At 44.2% G+C, this 17,717-nt stretch overlaps 1 protein-coding gene across 1 annotated transcript in view; it reads right to left on the bottom strand.

Moving 5' to 3' along the window:
- Nucleotides 1-5,079: 5,079 nt before the first annotated feature.
- Nucleotides 5,080-17,717, bottom strand: part of LOC125456355 (calcium-activated chloride channel regulator 1-like) — a 47,607-nt gene continuing 34,969 nt past the window's right edge. Inside the window, exons 11-14 of the mRNA XM_059648110.1 lie at nt 16,052-16,313; nt 14,552-14,719; nt 10,998-11,225; nt 5,080-7,214 (exon numbers count right to left, since the gene is read on the bottom strand). Coding sequence (XP_059504093.1) covers nt 6,817-7,214; nt 10,998-11,225; nt 14,552-14,719; nt 16,052-16,313 — 1,056 coding nt within the window. The 3' untranslated portion in view covers nt 5,080-6,816. The remainder of the gene's footprint in view (nt 7,215-10,997; nt 11,226-14,551; nt 14,720-16,051; nt 16,314-17,717) is intronic.

Raw genomic sequence — 17,717 nt, 5'->3', positions numbered from 1 at the left:
GTGAGACCGGGGCTGCCAGCTGTACTGACTGTAGGCCCCATCATCTCCGCAGTAAGTCTGTTCTTGTCACTGTGCTGTTGATGTTCTCTTCTGAGCTTAATTGGCTCTCCGATGGTTAGAGTGTGTGTGAATGGGTTTTGGTCGAGTTTGAATGTCAGGTATCTCTGTAGGCCCGATGATGTCTGCACTGTGTAGCCAGAGGTGTAAAAGTTGCCTTGGGCTAGGTAGGGTCTGTTGGTTTGGGTCAATTGTTCTTTCAGAGCGGAGGAGTAAATTGGGATTCCAGGCTGGAGAAGAGTCCCAGACAGCGATCTCCCGTTCTGGCTGTGTTGTATATTTCTCACAGACTCAGTTTAACTATCCCTTTTTCTATAAAAGTTTTGAGAGTTCAAGGCTCTGCCTAAAAATCCAGGGTTTTGTCCATATGTTTTAATATTGTTTCTTTTGTTTCCTGGACAGCAGGATAATGACAAATACAAGTGGTTAGCACTGCAGCCTCACAGCACCAGGGACCCGGGTTCGATTCCCGCCTCGGGCGACTGTCTGTGTGGAGTTTGCACATTCTCCCTGTGTCTGCGTGGGTTTCCTCTGGATGCTCCGGTTTCCTCCCACAGTCCAAAGATGTGCAGGGTAGGTGGATTGCACATGCTAAATTGCCCATTGTGTTCAGGGGTGTGTGGGTTATGGAGGGAAGGGTCTGGGTGAGATGCTTCAAGGGGCGGTGTGGACTTGTTGGGCCAAAAGGCCTGTTTCCACATGTAGGGAATCTAATTAAAGACATTTGGTATGCTTGGAGATAACACAGTGTGGAGCCGGAGGAGCACAGCAGACCAGGCAGCATCAGAAAAGCAGAAACATTGACATTTTGGGTCAGTACCCTTCTTTAGACACTTGCGTTCCTCCAGCTCCACACTGTGGTATCTTTGACTCCAGCATCAGCAGTTCTGACTATCTCATTTGGTATGCTTGGATTTATTCATCAGTGCATTGACTTTAGGAGTTGGGTGGTCATGTTGTGGCTGTACAGGACAATTGGTTAGGCCACTTTTGGAATAATGCATTCAATTCTCGAGTCCCTGCTATACAAAAGATGTTTCAAAACTCAAAAGGGCTCAGAAAAAATTCACAAGAATGCTCCTAAGTTGCTGCTTGGCCTGCTGTGTTCATCCAGCTCCACACTTTGTTATTTCACAAGAATGTAGCCAGGTTTGAAGTGTTTGAGCTTCAGGGAGAGGCCGAATAGGCTGGGGCTATTATCCGTAGAGTAATGAAGGCTGAGGGGTGACCTTGTAGAGGCTTATAAAATCATGAGCGGCATGGATGGGAGAATAGACAAGGTCTTTTCTCCAACATTCTCATAGGACTGGACTGAAATGTCCCCTATGTCATGTGCCCAAGCCTCTGGCTCTATGAGCCCACAACGTTCTAATGTGAAGGTGTGAGTAATACCAACTGAGCTAATGCTGGCAGCAGTGTTTTACTGCAACCTCCACGACAGTGCAGTGAAATGCTATTGATGTTCTGTAAACTGGTGCTGTCTGTGCGAAGACAGGCAGAGCTACACAAACCAGAAGGTCACCAGCATGCACAAGTGGTCAAGGGAATAGTAATTTGGTTTTAAGAGTCATGATTTTAGTTAGAGGTGATCTTATCTGTTACTAAGACTGCCACTTTCTACCTCTGTAACACTGCCCACCAAAACCCCTCAACTAATTCATCAGGGGGACGGGAACCAAAATTGTAGTTCGAGTATAGAAAAGGTTGAGAGTAGGGAGGTCCAAAATAAAGTTTCAGGGACGCAAGATGGCACCGGCAAGCAAGAAGTTGGTTTGAAGTGTGTCTACTTCAATGCCAGGAGCGTCCGGAATAAGGTGGGTGAACTTACAGCATGGGTCGGTACCTGGGACTTCGACATTGTGGCCATTTCGGAGACATGGATAGAGCAGGGACAGGAATGGTTGTTGCAGGTGCCGGGAGTAAGACATTTCAGTAAGAACAGAGAAGATGGAAAAAGGCGGGGAGGTGTGGCATTATTGGTCAAGGACAGTATTACAGTTGCAGAAAGGATGTTTGGGGACTCGTCAACTGAGGTAGTATGGGCTAAGGTTTGAAACAGGAAAGGAGAGGTCACCCTGTTGGGAGTTTCCTATAGGCCTCCAAATAGTTCCAGAGATGTAGAGGAAAGGATAACTAAGATGATTCTCGATAGGAGTGAGAGAGACAGGGTAGTTGTCATGGGGGACTTCAACTTTCCAAATATTGACTGGGAACACGATAGTTCGAGTACTATAGATGGGTCAGTTTTTGTCCAGTGTGTGCAGGAGGGCTTCCTGACACAGTATGTAGATAGGCCAACAAGGGGCGAAGCCACATTAGATTTGGTACTGGGTAATGAACCCGGCCAGGTGTTAGATTTGGAAGTAGGTGAGCACTTTGGTGATAGCGATCACAATTCTGTTATGTTTACTTTAGTGATGGAAAGGGAAAGGTGTATACCACTGGGCAAGAGTTATAGCTGGGGGAAAGGCAATTACGATGAGATTAGGCAAGATTTAGGGAGCATAGGATGGGGAAGGAAAATGCAGGGGATGGGCACATTAGAAATGTGGAGCTTATTCAAGGAAAAGCTCCTGTGTGTCCTGGATAAGTATGTACCTGTCAGGCAGGGAGGAAGCTGTAGAGCGCGGGAGCCGTGGTTTATGAAGGAGGTGGAATCTCTGGTCAAGAGGAAGAAGAAGGCTTATGTTCGGATGAGATGTGAAGGCTCAGTTAGGGCGCTTGAGGGCTACGAGGTAGCCAGGAAAGACCTAAAGAGAGAGCTCAGAAGAGCCAGGAGGAGACATGAGAAGTTGTTGGTGGATAGGATCAGTGTAAACCCTAAGGCTTTCTATAGGTATTTAAGGAATAAAAGAATGATGAAAGTAAGATTAGGCCAATCAAGGATAGTAGTGGTAAGTTGTGTGTGGAGTCAGATGAGATAGGGGAAACACTAAATGAATATTTTACAACAGTATTCACTCTAGAAAACAACAATGTTGTCGAGGAGAATACTGAGATACAGGCTACTAGACTAGGTGGGATTGAGGTTCACAAGGAAGAGGTATTAGAAATCCTGCAGAGGGTGAAGATAGATAAGTTCCCTGGGCCGGGTGGGATTTATCCTAAGATCCTCTGGGAAGCCAGGGAGGAGATTGCCGGGCCTTTGGCATTGATCTTTAACTCGTCATTGTCTATGGGAATAGTGCCAGACGACTGGAGGATAGCAAATGTGGTTCCACTGTTCAAGAAGGGGAGTAGAGACAACCCTGGTAATTATAGACCAGTGAGCTTTACCTCAGTTGTTGGTAAAGTGTTGAAAAAGGTTATAAGGGATAGGATTTATAATCATCTAGAAAAGAATAAATTAATTAGGGATAGTCAGCATGGTTTTGTGAAGGGAAGGTCATGCCTCACGAACCTTACTGAGTTCTTTGAGAAGGTGACCAAACAGGTAGATGAGAGTAAACCAGTTGATGTGGTGTATATGGATTTCAGCAAGGCGTTCAATAAGGTTCCCCACAGTAGGCTCTTGTACAAAATTCAGAGGAATGGAATTGTGGGAGATATAGCAGTTTGGATCGGAAATTGGCTTGCTGAAAGAAGACAGAGGGTGGTAGTTGATGGGAAATGTTCATCCTGGAGACCAGTTACTAGTGGTGTATCACAAGGGTCGGTGTTGGGTCCACTGATGTTTGTCATTTTTATGAACGACCTGGATGAGGGCGTCGAAGGATGGGTTAGTAAATTTGCAGACAACACTAAGGTCGGTGGAGTTGTGGATAGTGACAAAGGATGCTGTAGGTTGCAGAGAGACATAGATAAGCTACAGAGCTGGGCTGAGAGGTGGCAAATGGAGTTTAATGCAGGCAAGTGTGAGGTGATGCACTTTGGTAGGAGTAACTGGAAGGCAAAGTACTAGGTTAATGGTAAGATTCTTGGCAGTGTAGATGAGCAGAGAGATTTCGGTGTCCACGTACACAGATCCTTGAAAGTTGCCACCCAGGTTGACAGGGCTGTTAAGAAGGCATACAGTGTTTTAGCTTTTATTAATAGAGGGATCGAGTTCCGGAACCAAGAGATTATACTGCAGCTGCACAAAACTCTGGTGCGGCCGCACTTGGAGTACTGCGGACAGTTCTAGTCACCGCATTATAAGAAGGATGTGGAAGCTTTGGAAAGGGTGCAGAGGAGATTTACTAGGATGTTGCCTGGTATGGAGGGAAGGTCTTACGAGGAAAGGCTGAGGGACTTGAGGCTGTTTTCATTAGAGAGAAGAAGGTTGAGAGGTGACTTAATTGAGACATATAAAATAATCAGAGGGTTAGATAGGGTGGATAGGGAGAGCCTTTTTCCTCGGATGGTGACGGCGAGCACGAGGGGGCATAGCTTTAAATTAAGGGGTGAAAGATACAGGACAGATGTCAGAGGTAGTTTCTTTACTCAGAGAGTGGTAAGGGAATGGAACGCTTTGCCTGCAATGGTAGTAGATTCGCCAACTTTAGGTACATTTAAGTCGTCATTGGATAAGCATATGGACGTACATGGAATAGTGTAGGTTAGATGGGCTTCAGATCGGTATGAAATGTCAGCACAACATCGAGGGCCGAAGGGCCTGTACTGTGCTGTAATGTTCTATATTCTATGTAACTGCTCTCTCTGACATCTAATTGAAGGTTCTTTCTACCTTCCTGTCTCATTACAACCCGATATATGATCCTGCCTCCCCCATCCCTTGAGAAATGATCCCTTGGGGCCCTTGACTCACTAGGGTTACTGAGGATTTATTGATTGTTCAGTAATGTACGTTGTTACTTTATTTCTTTGTAATGACGTATTAAACATCAGAGACCTGTTTTGGCAGCCAGTTGATTCAGGCAATGAGTCGATGAGCCGATTGGGTTTGTGTTCTCATGCTGTGGGAAATGGCAATGTAGTGGTAATGTCACTGGACTAGTAATTCAGAATCCCAGCTTCATGTTCTGGGGCTATGTGTTCAAATACCACCAGAGCAAATCATGAAATTTGAATTAAGTAAAAACCTGAAATTGAAATCTAGTTTAATGGTGGCCATACAATTGTCATGACAAGATATCTGGTTCAATAAATTTGGAGAAAGCGATCAACCGTCCTTTCCTGGTCTGGTCTCTATATGACTCCAGACCCATCTCAATGTGATTGACTCGTAACTGCCCCCTGGATAATTCAGAATGGGCAATAAATATCAACTTATCCAGCAACGCCCACATCTCATGAATGAATGAATTAAAAGAAAAATGATCTCAGCCTGAGTTAGCTGAATGCATGATTTGTTTGGATCACCACCTCTGTGCTAATGAAGGAAACATTCTCCAGACATTACTCATGACAGGGACCGTATCACTCCCTCTATGAGGGAGCTTTGTTTTATGCTTGGTGAGATGAGACGGTGCTGAAGTGCTGATGTTGATAATCCAGAGGCCTTGGCTCCAGCTCTGGAAGCACTGGTTCAGATCTCACCGCAGCAGCTGATGGAATCTAAATCCAATGGATAAGTCTGGAATTGTAATCTAATCTGATTAATGGTTGCCATGGCAGTTATCATTGTTGCAAAAGTCTGTCTGGTTCATGATGCCCTTTAAGGAAATCTGGAACCTTACATGATTTGCCCTGTTTTTGACTCCAGACCCACAACAATGTGAGAAATCACACGATACCACAAGCATAAGCCTGTTGGACTATAACCTGGAGGTTGTGATTTCTGACCTTGTCCACCCGAGTCCGAAGTCAGCATCTCCTCCTCACAGCATAGTTGATTCTTAACTGTTTTGTGAAATGGTCTATTGAGATACTTGGTTAGGAATAGATAACAAATGCTGGCCTTGCTGGTGATGCCCGCATCTCGTAGAAGGATAAATTTAACAAGTGCCATCACTGGGTGCAGTTGTATTTGTTCAGTGTGCGATGGCCCCAGTGGTTGAATTACTTTCTTGTACGTTTTGTTTGGCCTCATGCACAAAGACAGGAGGACAAATGAGGATCTGCAGGTGAATCTGGATTTAAAAGAGTTGGCATCTTTGAGAGAGAGAGGATGAAGAAAGGAGCATTAATAGCTCATAAATAACGGAATATGATTGATATTCTGTCCATGCCTGGAAATGCAGACACGTTTCAGAAACAAAATGGTGTGGTAAATGACATGCCAGATGCTCTTCATTTAATTCTAATTACGATAATGTAGGCCTTATATGAAGATTAGTCGTTACGTCTGCTCGGGTTCATCTGTCTTCCGAGAGTGCTGTTTGCGTTTGGAACTTCATTAATGGCAATACCTTGTAGAGCCCTAATGAGCTGCAGCCATTTGCTGCCAACCACTTCCTGGCTCTCCTCCCAGAGTGTGGACCCCCTTCCATGGTTGCAAAGTGGAAGAGACAGTAAGTAGTCACAATTAAGAAGTTAAGTAATGGATTGTTCTTGGCAGATCTGGGGGGAACTGGGGGGAAGAGCAGAGTATTTGTGGGGAAAGAAAGAAAGACTTGCATTTCTTAAATATCTTTCTCCACCTTTTGGAGCCACTAAAGTACTTTCGAAACACACTTCTTTTGTTATAGGAAGGTAAGCAATAGGAATAGGTTATGTGTCCCCTCAGTTCTGTTCTGCCATTGAATACAATCATGGCTGATCGTCTGCTTCAGCTTCGCCAATCCACCCTCTCCCCATACCACTTAAAACTTTGAGAAAGTGTTTGAATAGTTATCCCAATTAACTGCATGCTGCCTGCGTATTCCTCCAGCGAGGACATTAAACTGGTTCAAAAGTTGTACTTGTGGATTTTTTGTGAAGCAGGTACTTAACAATCCCAATGATCAAACACACCAGGCCTGCGACAACTACTGCGATCCAAATGGCCTGCAATGCTCTGTTACCTTTTGGGTGCTCTACCAGAGGTACAGGGACAAAGACATAAATCCTGGCCACATTGGACATCTCAGAGGACTGATCCTGTTTATCGTAGGCACAGAGCGCAAAGTAGAGTGATGTCCCATTTTTCAGTTCTATACTTTCGGGAACAAATGTGACTGTTTCCCTTGATCCAAACGGGCGTGGATCCAAGTCGGTCAAGTTAATCAGGGCAGCTGTTGTGAAGTTGTCCCGTAGCTGGAGGAGGTTGTCGCTCATTCTCATCTCATAGTGAGCCGCTGAGAGAAATCAAAAATAAGAGAGGAAAGAAATGAATTAGTTCAGATCTAGACTTATCAACAGTGACTTTCTAAACAGAGACAAAGGGTGGAACCTGGGGAAAACAAGAGAGCCGAGAGACCACTGCTTTATCTCTTTTAGGAAAATGGGCCACATCTTGTGCCACTAAGGTATTTGGCAACCCATGGTAAGCCAGGATCAAGCAACATTTGCAAGGGAGGTGTGAGCTGGAAAAGACACAGGTACTGCTGGCCAATTCATCCTTGTTCCTCAGTGAACCTGAGGAACCAGCCGCTGTTGTCGGTACTGCATATACCTGAGGGCTGAGGAAGGAACCAGCTAAGTGATGGCAGGAAGAAGGTTGCTGGATGTTGAGTTGTTTGGCCGAGGGGGTGGTGCGGGGTTCTGGGAGATTCAGCATCAAGCTGGGGTTGTGGCATACAATCAGGACAGTGCCCTTTCTTAACGCCATGTTATTTCAGCATCTTTGTGAAGAGCAAACCCCTCTAGAAAGCTCCAAACAGATACTCCAGGCTTTGCTTCTTGTGCCATCTGCAATGGGGTCCCTCCCCCACCACTTTATACTCACAGCAGTGGGATGTAGCTGTAAGTGGGTATTGCCAGCTTAAGGGGCTCAGGTAGTAGAATGCCCTTCATGAGCGTTTCCATTCATGGGAAAGCAGCACATTGTTACATCATAACATACAATTCACAATATATTGATTAAGGCAGAACACAGGCCACTGCCAAATTTAAGTTCACCATTTCACCACATCTCAGCTTGGTTCCTTTCTTCCATTATGACCACATGAAATATCTCCACCTTTCATCAGCATATCCCAACAATCTGTTCCTGAACATCTCGCCCTCAGATGTAGCGACCCTAGCAAGCCATTGCTCCCTAGACCCAGAATACCTTACAGTAAAATGCCATCCTTACTATCTGCCAGGTGAGTCACCTCTGCCATCCTGACAGCAGTCTGCGTACCAGCCCATGCAGATGTGAAGAAAGCCCTGGATGAAATTTGTAGCATCACAAACACACTGGAAATAAAATTCCCCAGGACCTTATTCATCATTGCTGCCAACTTGGTCTAAGCCAACCTCAAGAGGTTGCTGCCCCACTAGAGGACCGAACATTCTGGACCACTGCTACACAGCCGTCAGAGCTCCACTCCATCCCATCCACGCTTTGGAAAGTCAGATCACAACGCTGTGTTCCTCCACCCAGATTACTAGCTTGAGCTGAAACAGGAGGATCTTTCACAGAAATAAATACAATGTTTGTTGGAGGCAGTGGAAGAATGTCTCCAGTACTGCTTTGAATCAGTAGACTGGACCGTATTCAAATACTCAGTGGAAGACCTAGACGAGTATGCAACCACTGTCGCGGACTTCATTCGCAAGTGTGTGGAGTACTGTTTGCTGAAGAAGTCAATCCAAATGTTTCCCAACCAGAAATCTTGGATAAACTGGAAAATCCATTGCCTACTGAAGACCAGGTATGCGGCATTCAAGTCAGACGACCCAGGCCGTTACAGTCAATCCAGCTATCACCTCCGCAAAGCCATCACAGATGCCAAGACGCTCAGCCTGACCTAGTAAGAGAAGTCCAAACCAACCAAACAAACTCCAAACCAAACCGCCTGCAGCAAAGCCTAAACAACATAACAGAATGTAAAGTGAGGCAGAGCAAGATAGCGGACAAAGGCGCATCCCTCCCTAATGCTCTCAGTGCTTTCCATGCTCGGTTTGAGCAGAATGCCATCGGTGCGGTGACACCTCTCCTGATGGCCCCAGACACACCTATTCCCTCTGTCACCGCTTCAGATGTCAGATTGGTCTTCCTGGCAGTCAGCCCAAGGAACGCAATGGGCCCAGACAGAGTCTCTGGCCTTGCAATTAGACCAGCTGGTTGGGGGTATTCACTGACATCTTCAGCCACTCCATCCTACACGTCAAAGTTCCCACCTGCTTCAAGAATACCACCATCATCCCAGTACCTAAGAAAGCACATGCAACATGCCTTAATGACTACTGTCTAGTGGCTGTGACCTCCATAATCATGAAGTGCTTCAACAGGGCTGGTCATGGCCCACATCAGCTCCAGTCTCTCAGCCTGTCTCGATCCCCTACAATTTGCCAACTGACCTAACACATCCACAGCGGGTGCCATTTCACTCATGCTGCACTCGTGCCTAGAATGTCTGGACGGCAAGGACATTGAGTACAGTGAAGAATGAGATAAATATGTTCTTGATTATCAAGGGGATCAAGGGTTACGGAGAGAAAGTGGGACAATGGGGTTCAGGAACTTCTGAGCCATGATTGAATGGCGGAGCATGCTCAATGGGCTGTATGGCCTAATTTCTGCTCCAATGTCTTATGATCTTATGATCTTATGGACACCACATCAGACTCATGCTCATTGACTCCAGCTCAGCCTTCAACACCATTATTCTCTCCGGACTGATCTCAAAACGCCAAGACCTGGGGCCTCGTCTCTGCCCTCTGCAACTGGATCCTCAGCTTCCTGACCCACAGACTACAATCAGTGGAGATAGACAATTGCACCTCCTCATGATAACCGTCAACACTGGAGGCCCTCAAAGATGCGTTCTCAGCACCCCTGCTGTACTTCATGTACACCCACGACTGTGTTGCCAAATTCTGAATGAACGACACCTATAAGTTTACTGATGACACCTGATGGACATCAAACAGTGATAAGTCAAAATACAGAAAGGAGATAGAGGGCTTGGTGACATGGTGCAATGATAAAACCTCTCTATCAATGTCAGCAAAACTAAAGAACTGATAATTGACAGAAAGAAAGGAGGAGAACATATCCTGCCTGCATCAATGGAGCAGAGTTTGAGAGGTTTGAGAATGTCACGTTGCAAGGAATGACAATAACTGACAAACTGTTCTGGCCGTCGCACATCAATGTGATAGTCAAGAAAGGCACAACAATGTCACTTCTTCAGGCAGCTCAAGAAATCTGGCATGTCCATAAGGTCCCTCACCAACTTTTATAGATACCCCTCTGAAAGCATATTGTCCGGGTGCATAATAGCCTGGTATGGCAACTGCTGTGTCCGGGACTGTAAGAAACTACAGGTGGTGGTGTGCACAGCCCAGAATATTGTGGCAGCCCACCTCCCACCTATGGGCTCCATTCACATGTCTCATTACCACAGATAGGCTAATAATATCAAAGACCCATCCTACTCTGGTAATGCTGTCTTGCAGAAGCTTGAACACATGCACCAGCAGGTTCAAAAACAACTTCTTTCCTGCTGTTATTAGACCAATGAATGGACTGTCCAACTTCAAATAATGCTGATATTGTTAATGCTGATTTTGCCTCGCATACATCCTGTGCTGCGTAATCTGTATGCCCTACTTTGTCCAGGAATTTTTCACCTAATCGTCTGTATCTCCTTGATTACTGTTAACTGCCTGTACTGCTCGCAAACAAGGCTTTTCACTGGACAAGGAAACACATGACAAATAATCAAATCAATTCAGTCCCACAAAGAAAACATCCATATAAATAACCAATGTTTAGCCACAATTAATAAAATGTGAGGCTGGATGAACACAGCAGGCCAAGCAGCATCTCAGGAGCACAAAAGCTGACGTTTCGGGCCTAGTCAGCTTTTGTGCTCCTGAGATGCTGCTTGGCCTGCTGTGTTCATCCAGCCTCACATTTTATTATCTTGGAATTCTCCAGCATCTGCAGTTCCCATTATCTCTGATACTACTTTAGCCACAATTACCTGCTCCCTGATCATAGTCCTCTCCTGGTGCTGTCCATTCCAACACAACTTTATTTTGAGTTAGTGTTGCTTGAAGGTCTGTGACTTTACATGGTGGAATATCAACATTGGGTGGCACTTTGGGAATTGAAATGGATCCTCCAGATTTGATCCTGTTGATATCACCAAAGTCAGCCTCCAGATCGTCCACGTAGACTGGAGGTCTTGGTGGATTTGTTTGAATTTTACCTGCATGAAAAGGAAAGCACATTTAATTAGACACAGACCACACAGACTTCACAAGCATGACCCTTTACTTAAAAGTTTTGATCTGCAGGACTTGCCTACAATTTCCCGCAGGACATGTTTCTGGCCTTGACCACATGGTGTGATGGAATAGGCTAGCAGAAACTTCTATGGACACAGAGATTGCTGGAGAAACACAGGAACTCTTACAGTATCCATAGAGAGAAATGGAGTTCATGTTTTGAGTCTGATGTCAGACATGAAATGTTAACTTTTTTTTCTCTCTCCACAGATGTGGCCATTTACATTTTCACCTTATATTCCAAAGATTCATAACCTGCTGAGTGAAGAAATTTTGCTTCAACTCAGTCCTAAATGGCCAACATCTCATCCTATGTCAATGATCGGCACTTTTTTAGGCTTCCTGACTAGGGGAACGTTCTCCCCAGCACCCACACAATCGAGCAGCATGATCTGACGCATAGTTATCCCCCTGAACAATTAATCTGACATTTATCTTTCTAGGATAACTACCTAACCTGCAGAACAGATCTGACATTTTCTGGTTTTATTTCTGCCTCTTGTCCTAATTTGAATTTCTCCTCTTTGTGTTATTTCTTCTTATTGGAACTGTTGTTTCTCTCCCTTCATTAATTTGCTCTTGCTGTTGTCATGTTTTATTCTGAGTATTTGTCTAACAGTTTTGTTCCCATTTCTGATGAATGGTCTAGGCCCGAAACATCAGCTTTCCTGCTCCTAAGATGCTTCTTGGCCTGCTATGTTCATCCAGCTCCACACCTTGTTATCTCGGATTCTCCAGCATCAGCAGCTCCTATTATCTTTGTTCAAACTCTCTTCCCTCCTCTGGCATTGTTCTAAAATTTGTTAATGATTAATGTTTTGCGGCTCTGGTTTCAAGGTGTATCCAATTCCTTGTAAAAAGAATGAGCACATGGATGTCATGGACTGTTCTGATCTACAAATGCGGTGTGAGGAAAAGATGTTTTTCTCATACAGTAAATGTTTAGGTGTGAGTGTGTTGTTTGTTATCATCAGAGAACCTATAAACTAATAGGACACCTAAGATTCAGTGATGAAAGGTGTGTAATTTATATATTCTATATATACAGATATGTTATTTCAGCAGTTGTTTGCTAGTACAGAACTTGCGCATTGGCAAAAAAATACATTTTATCTGGTTTTCATCCTGCATCTGGCCGTGACATAAAAATAAAAAGTCGAGGGGATTTCAATATTTATACCACATGAGGCTGTAGACCCAAGCAATGTGGTTGTCTCTAAACTGCCCTCTGGGCAATTAGGGATGGGCAATAAATGCTGCCTGGCCAGCAACGCCTTCATCCCGTGATGAATAAAAGAAAATGAGAAGAGTGCCAATTGAATGCCAAGTGGACTCTCATTGTTAGAGGAATAGCCACAGAAAATATGCCCATTCATGCTGATTGACAGTTAAGGCTGGCTATGTTGAATTTTTAAATAGGTCAGTTTGACTGTGGTCAGGAAATTGCCCTGAGAAATTAACTTATGATTGGCTGTCACCTGCTTGTACACACATGTCATTTCAATGCGTGAAGAGTCTGATGTGTTATTACTTGTAGCTTCCAGTCCATGCTTCTTTTGTCTATGTTATTTCATCTTGCATCTGGACATTACACAAGAATACAGGGGGATTTCATTATTTATACCACATGAAAAGTTGGTTGGCAAGAGGACTGTCATTGGTAGAGTCATAGCCATTGAAAATGCACCCATTAATGCTGATTGATTGCTGACAGCCAGCTCTGTTAAATCTTTAACCAAGTGGGGTACACTCTGATTGGTTAATTTCTCAGAGCAATTCCCTGACCAATTACTGACTGTCACCGACTTGTTGAGTTGAAATAGGACCAGTGCATGTACATGTAAATTCTGTCTAGAAAGGGCCTGGTGTGGTATTACATGTAGCTTCCAGTCCACATAAGGGCACCACACTTTGATCCTGACTGACAATCTGAAATTAGTTGTTGGTATTAATCCTGACACACTCAGGCTAATCCAGCAAATCTTGACCAATTGCAAACTCACATCTAATGTTAGTCATTGACAATAGCTCTAAGATAGTCAAAAAAAAGCCAGATTTCATGTTGGTATCTGACTTGTCTAGCATGCCCATTAGCTACAATGGAGCTAGGGTCTGATCAGTTAATTTTAATTTTAAACTGTAATGCATGACAAACCTACAATAATCACTCTCCAAGGACCAACACACAATTATCAAATGGAATAAGCTGGGTGGCATTATTTCACATTGAGTTAGAGTTATTGGTGGGAATTTGAGAAGGCTACAGCAATCTCAACTATTGGCATAAGTTTGCAAGCCACCAGTCTCTCATCTTTTCAAGAGTATAGTCTGTATCTTGTTGTTTGGGCATTTACCAGGACAGCTATATGCTTTAATCCAGGATGAAGGAATGGGACAGAGCTTGGGCTGGGTGCGTGTTGATGGAGCAGTTGGCTAATCATTGCAGAGTTACTCCTCTTTACTCAGCAGTGCCACCACTGGGTGATGGCTGTTGCTGGTATGTCACGCAGCTGAGACTTTGAATCAAGGACGATTCCAGGAATACAGGTGAGTGATGGTGGGAAAGGAGGAAGTACAGTGAGTGGGTAAGGAGTGTTGGCAGGAAGGCAGAGAGGTTTGTTCTTAACAGTCTACCCCCTTCTTAATGTTGAGCCCCTCATTCAGGAACTGAGTGGCTTTGAAATAGGACCGTGGCCCCCTGCCCACATGGTGGGATGTTCTGCTCTTCTTTGGGTTAGCACTGGGGTGGCAGTGTATTGCATTTGAGTGGGCATCAAAGCCTCAAGAGGACTATTGAAATGCCATCCTGACATGTGTTTACCAGGCTGAAGGTGAGAAGGAACTGGCAGGTACCCCATCTGGCACATTGCCTCCTGAATAAATGCCCTCCTGGGGGAAGGCACAGGATTAACATAGTTAAGAAAGACATGCAACAATAGAAGGCAACGTTTTAGCACAGCGAGGAGGTAGTCGGTGAACTCATCAGTGATGTCTCCCTTCCCCATTGCCCAATGCCATTATTTAACTTCTCATGGACTGTAAAAGCTGGTAGAACCTCCTGCAATGAATACTAACAAAGTTTAAGCCATATATGTAATATCTTTCCAGCCACAGTAAAAATGGATTCAGATAGTACTCAAAGGATATGGAAATCTCATAACTCAATGGTTTACCACAGCATAAAACCATACACCAATGACATGGCATCCCTGCACCACCTCCTCTGCCATTGCCAAATGTTTAATACCATTTTCTACGTATCCCGGTATATAAAAGGAATGTCCTCCTTTTGGGATTGCCGTCTTTGTCGTTCCTTCAGTTCTGTGCACTCGTACTTTAAAGTTGTATCTTCCAAGTCCAGAATACTTCAAGAAATACATAGTATAAATCCCATCATTCTTGACAATATCAGCACCTAAAGGCAAGAACGGGGAAAGTAATTGCAGATTGAGTAAAGCATGGAATAATAATTCTATATTTGGATTGGCACTGATATCACTGACAAGTATAAAGTAAAATTGATCTGGGAAGCCCAATTTCAAGTCACATTCACTTTAATTGCTTTGTGAATTATTACAAATGCAGCATTTTGTTTATATTTAATGTTGTTTATTGATTAAAAAAGAAGAAACTTTGGGGTTTAAAAATTGGTTTTGCGCTGCTTCTTAGTCGCTGTGTTTAGGATTCATGAGCTGCTCATTTCAAGCCTGGTGTAGAAAGGGAACATATAAATCTTACACTGCTATCTCATGTACAAAGTGTACCGTTGTCTACCACTGAATCAAAGAGTGCACTGCGCAGGGAATAGGTGCTGCAGATTGCCTTCTGTGGTGGAGGTGCAAAGGCGGAGAGACTCCATGGTTCTTGAGGGAGTGCGGCTATGAGGTCCTCAGGACCCATCTTGAGATGAGGTTAGGGGCAGGTTGCCAGAAGGTCAATGGTTATTGTTTGATTCTGAAGTTTTTTCACGTATTCACTCGTGGGATGTGGGCGTCGCTGGCCAAGCCCAGCATTCATTGCCCACGCCCAGCATTTATTACCCATGCCTAGTTGCTATTGAGAAAGTGGCGGTGAGCTGCCATCTTGAACTGCTGCAGTCCGTGTGCTGTACATAGACCCACAATGCTTTGAGGGAGGGAATTCCAGGATTTTGACCCAGTGACAGTGAAGGAGCAATGACACATCTCCAATTCAGGATATTGAGTGGCTTTGAGGGGAACTTGCAGGGTGTGTTCTTCTCAGTTATCTGCTAACCCTGTACTTATAGGTAAAAGAGGCCTTAAGTTTGGAAGATGCTGTCTGAGGATCTTTAATGAATTCCTGCAGTGTGCCTTATAGACAGTGCACACTGCTGCTACTCAGCCTCAGTAGTGGAGAGAGTGGATGTTTCTGGATAAGATGGTAATCGAGTACAGACTGCCTTGTCCTGGATAGTGTGAAGTGTTGTTCAACATGGAAGAGGATGGAGCCATCAGTCAATGGGGGGTGGTATGATGTATATCAGCAGTAGGAATCCTTTCCCATGTTTGACCTGATGCCATGAAATCTCATTGGGTCCAGAGTCAGAGTTCTGAATATACATATTCCCTGTGAGCACTTCTGTTGAATGTCGGAACAGCCAACATGCCCATCAGAGCTGCCTTTGTGACATATTTTATGCTGGAGAAGTTATAACTGGACACTTCTACATTCCAGACACTGACAGTATGAATATACATTCTACTTAATTGAATAACATCAATCTTACCCAGGCCGTTATCAGAAAGTTCCTGCTCAATTTGAGGGCCAGTGGGGCGTTCAACAATAACCGTCACGTTTGCAAACAGGATGGGTGAGAATCCCTGAGCGACTTCTGCGTAAATTGTTCTTCCACCTTTCGAATCCATTTCACTGATGTGTACGTTGACTGTGACTGGGGGAACTTTTTCAGCTACTGCTCGCGATGTCGCTACAATAGTTATGGTCTGTTCGCTTCCAGGATTCAGGATATAATAATTCCAAGGTCCTGGCTGGGATACAAATATTTATTTTCAATGGCTGGATAAATAAGAGCTCCTGCAAGACCTGAATGCTTTCTTGAAATTTGTCTTTAAAAGATCCGTTCAAATTTATTGCCCATCCCCAATTGCCCTTGAGAAAGTGACTTGAACTGTTGCAATCTAGCTAGGTTAGTATTGCTATGTGAAGAGAGTTTTAGGATTTTGACCCACTGTTCATGAATAAGTAATAGGGGAGGCAATGGCCTGGTGGTATTATCGCTGGACTGTTAATCCAGAGACCCAGATAATGTTCTGGGGATCCAGGTTTGAATCTAACCATGGCAAATTGTGAAATTTGAATTCACTGAAATACCTCGTCTGGCCTACATGTGACTCCAGACTCACTGCAATGTTGTTGTCTCTAAACTGCCCTCTGGGCAATTAGGGATGGGCAATAAATGCTGCTTGGCTAGCGACGCCCTCATACCGTGAATGAATAAAAGAAAATGGTGCAGTTTCAAGACAGGATGATGTTGACGTGGAAAGGAACTTGCAACTGTTGGAGTTCCTGCTGCTCTGGTCATTCGAAATTGCAGAGCTCAAGAATTAGTATGGAAGTGTAGCCATTTTCTTAGATAACAAGGTGTGGAGCAGGAAGAACACAGCAGGCCAAGCAGAATCTTAGGAGCAGGAAAGCTGACGTTTCAGGCCTAGACCCTTCATCAGACACTTTATCTCATATTCTCCAGCATCTGCAGTTCCTATTATCTCTGTAGCCATGGTCTTGTGGCCTTGCTGTACTGTATCCTGCAATTGTTGAATGCTACCTAGATTCACTCGATGGTTTGTGACTTCTTTGGTATGAACTAATTTAATGGGAAATGATTTACATGTGTCGTCAGTGTCATTTGTAGGGGAACAGGAAATAAAATGGACATGACACTCACTGTGATTGACACTAAATTAGGTAGCACAGTGAACAGGGAGCAGAAAGGACCAAAAGGTCAATAAGCGAATAATCAAAAGCATGAGAGAGAGAGTTCAGTGCTGGTACATGTAAGATCACTCACTTCATGGCCAAGAAAGATAGATTCTAGTAGTAGTGAGAAAAGTAGTTGTGGGAATAATCAAGATGAATCATAATTTACTAACAGGCAGCTACAAGAATGTTAGTCTTCATCTGAAGGGGGCTGGAATATTATGGTGTGGATGTTGTAATCCAGATGTATAAAGCTCTGACTGTACTTCATCTGGAGTATTGCATTCTCACATTATGAAGAATGTAATAGGTTCTGAAGAGTCATTGGACTCTGTTTCTCTCTTCACAGATGTTGCTAGACTTGTCGTGTTCCCCAGCAATTTTAATTTTCATATTCTATTTTGCAGCACAGATTCTTCATAATGATCCTGCTGTGTTGAGGCTGAAATGACGAG

This window comes from Stegostoma tigrinum, chromosome 8 (genome assembly GCF_030684315.1).
Source record: "Stegostoma tigrinum isolate sSteTig4 chromosome 8, sSteTig4.hap1, whole genome shotgun sequence".
NCBI lineage: Eukaryota > Metazoa > Chordata > Chondrichthyes > Orectolobiformes > Stegostomatidae > Stegostoma > Stegostoma tigrinum.
Note: the sequence above shows the minus strand (reverse complement) of the source record. Positions and strands in the feature narration are given on the sequence as shown.